Raw genomic sequence first — 10019 nt, forward strand, 5'->3', positions numbered from 1 at the left:
AGTAGAAATGCAGTGGCCAAAGTTTGCTGCTCACCCATCTGCGATGTCTGTTGCTTGTAGTACTCATACAGCCCTGCTTAAAAGGGAAGCCCTCCATATTGATGGAAAGAACTGTGTTCAGCCAGGTGGAACATGTGTTGTGAACGCAGTGGCTTCCATTCTGCAAATGCATGTAGTACTGCTGGAGCAGGGCTTCTGAAGCAGCGGAATGTAATAACTTGAGTTGAGTAAAGAGTTGGTGTATACAGCGCCTCCCTGCTCTTTGGCTCACCAGATACATTTGTGGGAGCCCACTGAGAAAAGACCAAGACAGGCCTAAAAGCGCTTACTAGTAGCCGAGCGGTCCACTCAGGCGACAACTAACAAACCTATTAAAGACAAAAGCTACCCATTATGGCAGTTCAGCTCGCAAGGCCACATTACGGCACACACACAGATGTACAACAGCCGTGGGTTCTGTAGTATGGCCATGAGTCACCCAGTCCCAAGACTTGCTGTGCCTAGACCCCCAGCTGAAAGTAATATGAAATTCAGGCAGGCAGCTGGTAGATCCGCTGGATTATAAAAAGGCTAAGGAGTTGAGGGAATGCTTGTATTCAGGCGATGGAGTCCTATTAATCGGGAGACTGCATAGTAGTTTGGCTAAGAGTCTAGACACAGGAAGGAGGTAGCAGAGAGTGACTGCAGTGGAGGTAGGTGAGGGGGAGAGACTATTGGGAGGGGTGGGAGTGAAACACTGAGGGAAAGGTAAGGAAGAGCAAGAGGAGAGCGGCACAATCCGAGGAGGAGAAATAAACTGAAGGTTGAGAAGAATAAGGTTATATTGGAGGTAAAGGGGGGGGGGGGTGAGAGGAGATTCCTAGGGGACGAAGGAACAACCAAGGCATTAGAGGTGATGGTGGCCACAAACCTAAAGAGGGGGAGAGGTGAACAAGTTGGACAACCCCTAAGAGAGTTGAGGAAAGGTAGAGAGAAAAGCAAAGAAGGGATGAAAAGAGGAGCATAGTGATGTGAGACGTCGATGAGGGAAAGAGAAGGGAGATCTGGAATGAGGAGACCGGAGACATTAAGAGGCAGATGTTTCCAGGTGAGGGCAAGAAGCTACCTGGATGATTGAGGCCCATGTGTTTGTTGAGAATGTGCCATTGTCTGTGACCAGCACCCAGGGGACTAAGCCTAACTGTAACAGGGCCCAAGCGATCTTTGTGAAGATCCACAGTAGCCTGACATCTGTTACCGGAGAAGATTACCCAGATCCTACATATCGAGGGATCTGTGATAACTGCATTTTTTTACTGTGCATATGAAAATGGCGACTTATTTTTTTACCCTATTTCTCTTCATATATACAGAGAGAAACCCCCTATCCCCCCAACATTTATTATTAACTTTACCCCCAGCCCCCCAATATATATATGCGGCGAAATGGGGCTGTCAGAATTCAGCTTATTGGAATGCGCAGTAATGGTATGATACCCATCTCAAGAACAGCAACATCCTGAAAACCTCTATGAAAGTCAAGCATCCCACCCTAAAAAGTAGTACTGTGCCACTTTAAGCCCAAAAGACTGTGGGCCACCAGTTAGCTGAAGCCTAAGGGAGAGAGGGAAGGACTGAAAGATGGCACTCCTCCATACAGGCTGTTAATTTTTGTTACTTTTTAGTTGCCCACAACCTTATCACAGTTCTAATTAACCGCTTATCATTTCTGTTTTTTAAAAGTAAAGAGCCCTGAACCTTAAGGCCTTGGCTTCAAGTTGTCTGTTGATCTTTCCACTGTGGCAGTCTTCAATGTAACTCAATTGTAATCCGTATTTTGTGTGTTTCTAGAATATATATTTACCTTTTCTGCTATTAATGTTTCTCATCTATCATAACAACTGAACCGTAGACACTTAATCTCCCAGGGGAAGACCTTGTGAATGCTTTAGATAAGGAGATGCTCTTATTTCACAGTATAGCCCCCGTCTCTCTCCTTTGACCCCAGCACTGTGCTGCTCAGGGAAAAATTGCTACTTCAGCTGCCATTGAAGTGGTGTTCCCCCAGCAGACTTTCGCAGAAACTAATGATGGCTGCAATCAGAAGATTTGCATACCATTTAGTCTGTTTTGTGCCGCAGACTCTTTAATCAAGTTTCATTTTATATGTGATTACGCGTGAACTCTTAATAGCGAATTAAAAGTCAGATTCCAGAAGGGATACATCCACATATTTGTGTCTCAACATTCACTGCCAAGGGTGCTCGTCGAATGTCACTGGATCGCAGTCCTGGTTAACAGAAGAATGGAAGCCCCCGAAACGTGCTTTTATCTCTGCAACCAAAGGTTTCATTGAATACATTCTATGTCATTCTCATTCTATAATTGTAACTTGAAATGTATGTTTCTGAGAATGTTTTTGTTTTATGTTCTTATTAAAGACTTTGGGCCTCATTACAGTATTGCTGCTGCAGTAAAAGTGTTGGTAATACCGCCACTACCACTTTTACTGCACTGACAAAACACAATTATGCCTGTGTGGCAAGGAATTTCCTCCAGCCAAGAGCTGGAGGTACATCTGTCACGCACTGGCATGAAAAGTCCAGAATTACCAGCACCGGTCATTGCAGTGCCGGTAATTCCGGCAATCCCCCCCATGGAGTCCTATAGGAATGGGAAATCACTTACCTTACTGGCACTCAGAACCTGCCAGTAATTCAGGCAGACCGACTGTCGGTAATGGTAAATCCATTTGGTGCTATCCCGCCAGTATTGCCGTGGGGATAACACCAAACTTGTAATATCCCCCTTTGTGTTGGAAAAGGAATAAGGCTGTCTAGTTAAGATGCTTACCTAATTTACAAACAACAACATTTCCAAACAGTGGTAGAGATGCTCAGATAGAAATCTTTGGAAAGTACTGTAAACCTTTGGTGATTATTATGAATGAAGAGCGAAGTTTGCCCTTCGGGGGGGGAGGAGGCGGGGGCTTTCAAACCTGTAAAGAGCAGGCTTTACCCATGTCTGAGGAAAGCGCTTCACTCGTGAGCTATGCACCTGGACAATACGTGATAGGGAAAGTGGGAAAATAAAAATTTAATATCCAGTAGAAAACAAAATCCTAATGTCAGTCCAAGTCCATGCAGCAGTTTTGTGGAGGATTTCACCTCTGCATCTAGGCACGAGCAGAAAAGGCGGGAATGCTCTTGCATTACACCAAGTGCCTTTGGTAAGAAAAATATTCAAATACAATCTAAAGGAAGAATCAATTGAAACAGGAATGAGTCAGATCAGTACCTCAAAGATGTTCAGTGGTCAGAGGTATTCTCCTTTTGAAAACTGCACACCTCTAACCTATGTGTGTCCCTTCATTTGAGTGTAATTTCACAATGCAAAGCTTCAAGGCTCTGTGTGAGATGTCGTTTTTTATATTGTAGTCTTGCAAGAGTGACAACTTCCCAGGTGACAGGCAAAGCTTTAAGTCACAAACTTGGATGTGTTGAATGTGTGCGGGGTGTAATAATCAATGCAGCTCTCCTACACTACACATGCATATGCTTTCCTCCTAAAGCAGGTTTATTTTTCTCTCTCTCCTTCCCTCTCTCCCATCAGGTTCGCGTACGTGGTGGCTACAGTTCTGCTCAGCGTGCTGGTGAGAAAGCTTCACCTGCACCCTGTGCCAGGGCAGGTCATGGAGACCAAGTACGAGCTGGTGACGTCCCCAAAGGAGGAGGCCTGGATCACACTTTCCAAGAGAAGTTAAGGATGAGCTGCTCCAACCAGCAAGTGCCTATGACCCATTGACTGTAAAGGAAAACATACAGCTTCACACTGCGCTGCGGTGCTGACCCTCTCAGGGCATAGATTTATGAAGTCTGCTAAACAGAATCGCACCTCTTTTACCCCCTCCCGCGCACCCTAAGTCTCGCTGGGGCTTGATTGTTGGCATTAAAGAGAAGATTGTTAATGTTTCAAAGCTGTAAGGCATTGGGCTTTTCACTACCTTTACCCCGAAGGTGGGAGGTCCTGTATGATAACAGAATGGGCGTAGTTTACTCCCTTTGAGGAATCGGAGCAGAGATGGTGAACACGAGACCTGCTATATGAGGTTTCTAGTGCTGGAATTCTGGATTTGGAGCATCTTTATGGAGTGGCAAATGAGGAATGAGTCAGATTTTTGAAGGTGGGAATTTCTGTATGTGGGACGCCCTATATAATTTTTCAGATAGAAAGGGGCTGTGCTAGTCTGTCTCAGCGTGCAAGCACATGCTTGTAATGTACATGCTTTAAAGTAGGGGCGGGCAATCCTGGCCATGCTTGTGCAGCCTCTTTCAGAGCAATTCAGCTTAGTCACACAGGTAGTCCTGTGAGGACGAACAATGGCCGTGACTAGGTTTGGTCCTGAGCTTTGTCATTTATAATGATTTTCTCCACGGCTTTCCGCTAGACCTTCAATAAGGTCGAAAAAGACAGACATCTTTGATTCCCCCACCAACCAAAAACAGTGTGAACAGGAGTTCCCTTTTGCACCATAATGTCTGCTTTCAAATTTTCAAAGTAAATCAGTTTGTCATATTAAAGTTGAGAAGATCATAACGGCTGTGGGATGAATTATTCCTTGATGTTGGTAAAATTGTTTCTCTTTTTCTTAAATACAGTGCAGCATTGTCATCTTTTTGTTATCTGATCAGCAGCATTCTACCTAGTTCCAAATACCCATTATGTGCCTACAAATAAAGAGTGGCTTATTCAAAGCTTTAAGGTATTCACAATATTAAATGGCGTGCTTCAATTCTACTTTGTGGTCCAGAAAAAGACTCTGCAGCATTGCAATCTGTCTAGAACATAGTGCTTTGCGAAGAGCCAAATATATTAGCTCTATTCATCAAGACACGCACCTCGTTCATGCATTGCGCGTACTCTGTACCTTCCAGTCTTACTTCATTGTAAAACAGTTATTAAAAACTTGAATCAAACAAAAACAATCTTCCTCCCATTGAAAGGTTTCTCCAAGTTCTGTAAAACCTACAAACGGGGTGGTGTAGAGGGTCATGGTGGGACTTGCTGCTGGCAGTGCTGATGAACATGTTGGCATATTCTGATAAAATGTAACATGCTCACTAAATGGGAATGACTGCCTGATATGGTTTCCTTTTTGTCAATTAGCAAAGTGTGTAAGCATGGTAATTTAGGAGGACTCTTCATTGCAATGGGCCTGGTGAGTTTTCAAAATATTCTGAAAGTGCTTCAGTTTTGGAGCTACAACCACTACGCCCCCCACCCCCTTTTTCTTCCTGCACTTATCAGCCTTACCCTGTCTGCCGCCTTAAACCTAGCACTTGCAAATTGCTGGCTGCACTAAAACTGTTTGTTGCCTTTATTATTATTTATCTGTTTCTCCTCTGCTTCGCACTTTCCACTTCTCTCCCCTTCCATGCACTTTTCCCCTCCCCCTCTCCCATGCACTTGTGCGTTCTCAATGTCACTGAGCCTAGTAAGATCGCTGTTTTGTGCTCCCCTGTTCCCCTCCCTTGCCGTGTCATGCTCTGAAACACTCGTGTACGAGCGCGATAGAAATAACATATCAATATCCTGTGATTCTATTGCTGCCTATGCGCCACTGGTCGATTGGGTATTGGTTATACAATGTTTTAGATAAGGTAGTAAGACCCAATCCATTTCAATGAGCATTAACTGTAAACCATGTTTTTGCACTTGATTTTTAAATCCAGGCAAGTCTTTCTCTTTACTTTCTTACTTTGTTCTTGCCAGATAAGATGGCACAAGGCCAGACTGCCTTTAAGGTTGAAGTATGAATGACCCAATAATGCTGAATTAAGTGTGTTTTAATAGATGTCTTAGTGTCTTCTTTTGAAAATGAGACTAGGCCAAGATGTTCATGAATCATACCCATTTCCTTACACATTGCTAGAATAACTTGAGGCAGGGCTGCCTAGTCATCTGGTAGGTACTTGTTCAGGCACACAAGTCATTTAATCAAGCCAAACCAGATGAAGGTTTAAGACACACAGTTAAAAAAAGTTCACTGCTAGAAAGCTCAATTCATACATAATTAGATTCTAACTTATTAAAATGTACTCACCCAGTCAGTATTATCAATATGTACAGTTTCCTCAATTATATTATATAACCATTTCTTGGGAACATTTTTTTACTTCCAATTCCCTAAAAATACAGTTCTTGAGTTTCAATACATGATTGACTAAGTCTTCATATAATTAAATAATGGGGCAGGCCATGCACACGCCATACATTCGCATAGACAGGTTTTATAATATACAATATAAAAGGTATCTCATCTTTTCTCGTGATGGTTCACAAACATTTTGTGGGTATGCAAGTATCTAGTAGGAATGTTAAACTATTTAATTCTGGGATAGTTCCTTTTATACATCATAAAGCCGTCTTGTCATTACGCCAATTAATATTCTCGATCAATATATGAAATGCACTTCCTTGAGCAGGTTGCCTTTCAATAGCAACCCATATCATTATTCTTAGTTCTTCACGCTGAATCCTAGAAACTTCATTTAAATCATCCAATGTCATTTTTTATTGAATTACCTAATTTCGTGATCTATTTTACAGTTAGGCCTTCCATTCTTTTAAATCTAATGGGGCTAACCCCATTCCAACCAGATCACATGATTGAATATAGAGTTTCTGAAATGAAAACGGGTTTTAGATAACAGGCTGTCTATATTATTTGTTCAAGTCTTTTTCGTGTGAAAAAGGAGCTTTTTTACACTAAAATAAAATTGCTAAGATTTACCATATATTTATTTAAATCACATTTATTTATATTTTTGTTGTTTAGTTTATTTATAACTTTTCAGAACATAACACATTTAACTATACATACATCTAGTATAAAACACAAGCATCTAAAATACATCGATTCTAACAAAGTTAAAAAACAGTTACTCATAGTTCAGAATTTAAAGTCACAATACCAAAAGGTTTTTAAAAATATATATGTAAAATACATATGTATAAAAGTTAAAAATGTCAACTTAAAACTCGTCTGATCAATTTCCTTTACTCCTATAATGTAACTTTCATTTCAAAGGTTGAATTAACTTCAAGAACATGTCTTAACCTTTATTTCAGGTATCTCACAATATTTGACCATATTTAATTTGGGGGGATTTAAGTGATATCCTTGAAAACTATCAGGCAGGTCTGCAACATATGAAATAAAAGTATCCTCCTTTCAACCCATTACATACTTATCAGTTTATCACTCTATGGGCCTCATTACGACCTGTGCGGAATGCATTTAACGGCGCCGGTAATGGTGCCGGCGCAGTTAAACCCATTCCGCACTATTACGAGGTTCCCTCGCGGGACCTGATGTGGACGTCTGGTTTATCCAGGCGTCCATAGTGGGTCCCGCGAGGGAACCAGGGAGCTAACAACGGGCCGGTCGTAATCGGCCCGTTGTTAGCTCCTGCACCCATTCCCATTGAGCCCTATGGGGGCTCAAATGGGAATAGGGAAGGTCCGGGCCCAGGTTCCCTGAAGGAGGAATTACTGATCCCTCCAAACTCAGAATGGCCCGGTAATTCCCCATTCAGGGGACCTGGACCCAATTTTGGAGGCAGCCATGGTGCCAATAGTACCATGGCTACCTCCAAAGTCGTAATGAGGCCCCATGTGTCTGTATGAAATTCTATATTAATGGATAAAAGAGGCCATGGCATGCCCCAGTTATCTAATTTGTGCCACAATAGACATCCATCAACATTGTCCAATGCATTTGTGAGGACTAATGGCATGTTTTTTTTTATGGAATCTGATTATAACGCTTCACCTGTTATAATTTTTCAGGCATCTAAACCTTTATTTAATACATTCCAGTATATTTTAGAATTGTTTAAGCTTCATTGGTAAACCTAATTTACTTGAATTCCTTAAAAATATTATTTTTCCATTTAACATTTTTTAAAGTTTAACTTTTTTAAAATATCTGAACATATATTATTTCTGCTTGGTTTATATATTCCTAAAATTTCTGCATTCAAAATTGCACGTCTTCTTTTTTCTTCTGCATCATACCAATCATCTTGGGCAGTTTTCATGGATTTTACCACAGGAGTGTATTTTACTAATTCCATAATATAAGATTTACAATTTTTATGATTGTTTCATATTTTTAAATTGTCAAGATCCATAATTCCTTCTATACAGAATCATAACTCATAATCAGATAGTGATTTTTCTAAACAAGTCACTAATTTGCTTAACCAGCATATACATGCATTATGATTTAATGTTATGTTTTTATTTGCAAATATTGTGGGGGTTGAGTTAAAAACACCACATATTTATAATTGACCTTTGGATGGTTACTTTCAGATTTGTTTTTACTTTTGAAGCAACCATTAATTGAACAGGTTTGACTTGTAAAATTGCTAATTCTTAAATACATTTTACATTCTTTCATATATGTATCCACAGCAGCATTCGCTCTCTGACAACATCCATGCATAATGTATTAATTGTATTCACAGCAAAATCGAATTAATACTAAACCTCCTATTATTTCCCCTAAATCTTGGCCAATTACTGATTAGATTGTTCCGTAAGATTGTTCCGTATTCCATCTTGTAGCACCATCGGCCTCATTACATCTGTGCCGTCTGGAAACAACGGTGCCCGTAAGCTTACGGGCACCGTTGTTTCCAGACCGGCATAGTACAAGTCTGCCTGCCGGAGCCGCTATGCCCAACAGGTCTGACCCTGTCGGGCACAGCGGCCACAGTAGGCAGACTTTCACGGAAGCACCAGCACCGTTATTAACGGTGTCTGTGCTACCGTGGTCCCCACTCCCATAGAGTCCCAGGGGACTCTATGGGAATGGGGCACAACATTTTACCGGTGCCTGACTTTGTGGACCGGCATGTTGGGAACCCCCCGTTGTTACTGGCAAGCCAGGCGCCGGTAAAATGTACAAGTCCGGCGGCAACCTGCCGGTCACGGTTACCACCAGACTTGTAATGAGGCCCCATGTCTTCAACACAATTCTATATGGCTTCAATCCGGGGAATTCCGCAGCCCAGGTTTGTTGTATTCATATATATATATTTCTGGGGCTTGTGGAATCTGCTTAGATCACATGCTGTGCATAGGCCGACATCTAGTGGAAGCTGCGGAGTATTACAGTTTTTTTTTCGAAACTCGAAAATGGGCGTCGACACAGGGCGTGCCAGTAATACTATCCCTAGTGTGACGTCCACTGTACCCAAGATCCCTCACGCGTCTAGGATCCTCAGATTGTTTTTTTCCACCATACTGGTCGGAAGCATTTTGCGGAGTCCCCTGGCCTTAGCCATATTTTTGCTAAAATTTAAAATAATAATCTATTGACATCCTTCCCCACCCCAACGTCGAACTTCGACACTCGACGCCGGCTGGAGAAGAAATCGACCGTCGGCTGCTGCACGACGGATTTGGGCCTCGGAAGGCCGCTGGCCTCGGCCCTGCAAGTAGCGAGAGTGGGGGGTGGTACATACTCTACACTCTTGGTATATAGGTACACCTTATACTTTTCCTACACTTAACAGCCCGCTGCCTCAAGGTGCGTATGGAGGGTACCCCTTTTCAATTCTCCCCCAAGTGCAATCGCAAATACCCTTGGGTCGACAGGCACGCCACGTGCAATCTCTGCTTGCCGAGGGACCACCCCGAAGCGAACTGCAGAGCGTGTAGTAGGTTTAAACCTAAGACACTTAAGGACCGTTCGACGAAGCGTTGGGCCCACCACGCCAGGCAGGCGGCCATGGCAGCGGAGGGCGCCTTCAGCGATGGCAGCGACGCCGTACTTTCAGACGGCGAGGGCATTACGGCGTCGAAAGACAGCCGAGCGCAGGTCCCTGACCTCGGAAGGTCGTCCGGCAGGGCGGCTATGGGGAAGACCCCTGGCGACACAAGCGCTTCACATACTACACACACTAAACACACTAAGTCCAACCGAGACTCGACGACGTCGAGCTCTCGGAAAGAGGCACAGACAGAAC

At 42.8% G+C, this 10019-nt stretch overlaps 1 protein-coding gene across 1 annotated transcript in view; it reads left to right on the forward strand.

Annotated features, from left to right (window-relative positions):
* Nucleotides 1–4575, forward strand: part of CYP20A1 (cytochrome P450 family 20 subfamily A member 1) — a 516898-nt gene extending 512323 nt beyond the window's left edge. The window contains exon 13 of the mRNA XM_069615523.1: nucleotides 3592–4575. Coding sequence (XP_069471624.1) covers nucleotides 3592–3742 — 151 coding nt within the window. The 3' untranslated portion in view covers nucleotides 3743–4575. The remainder of the gene's footprint in view (nucleotides 1–3591) is intronic.
* Nucleotides 4576–10019: the final 5444 nt, after the last annotated feature.

This window comes from Ambystoma mexicanum, chromosome 9, assembly GCF_040938575.1.
Source record: "Ambystoma mexicanum isolate Mex_15411 chromosome 9, UKY_AmexF1_1, whole genome shotgun sequence".
In the NCBI taxonomy this organism is placed as follows: domain Eukaryota; kingdom Metazoa; phylum Chordata; class Amphibia; order Caudata; family Ambystomatidae; genus Ambystoma; species Ambystoma mexicanum.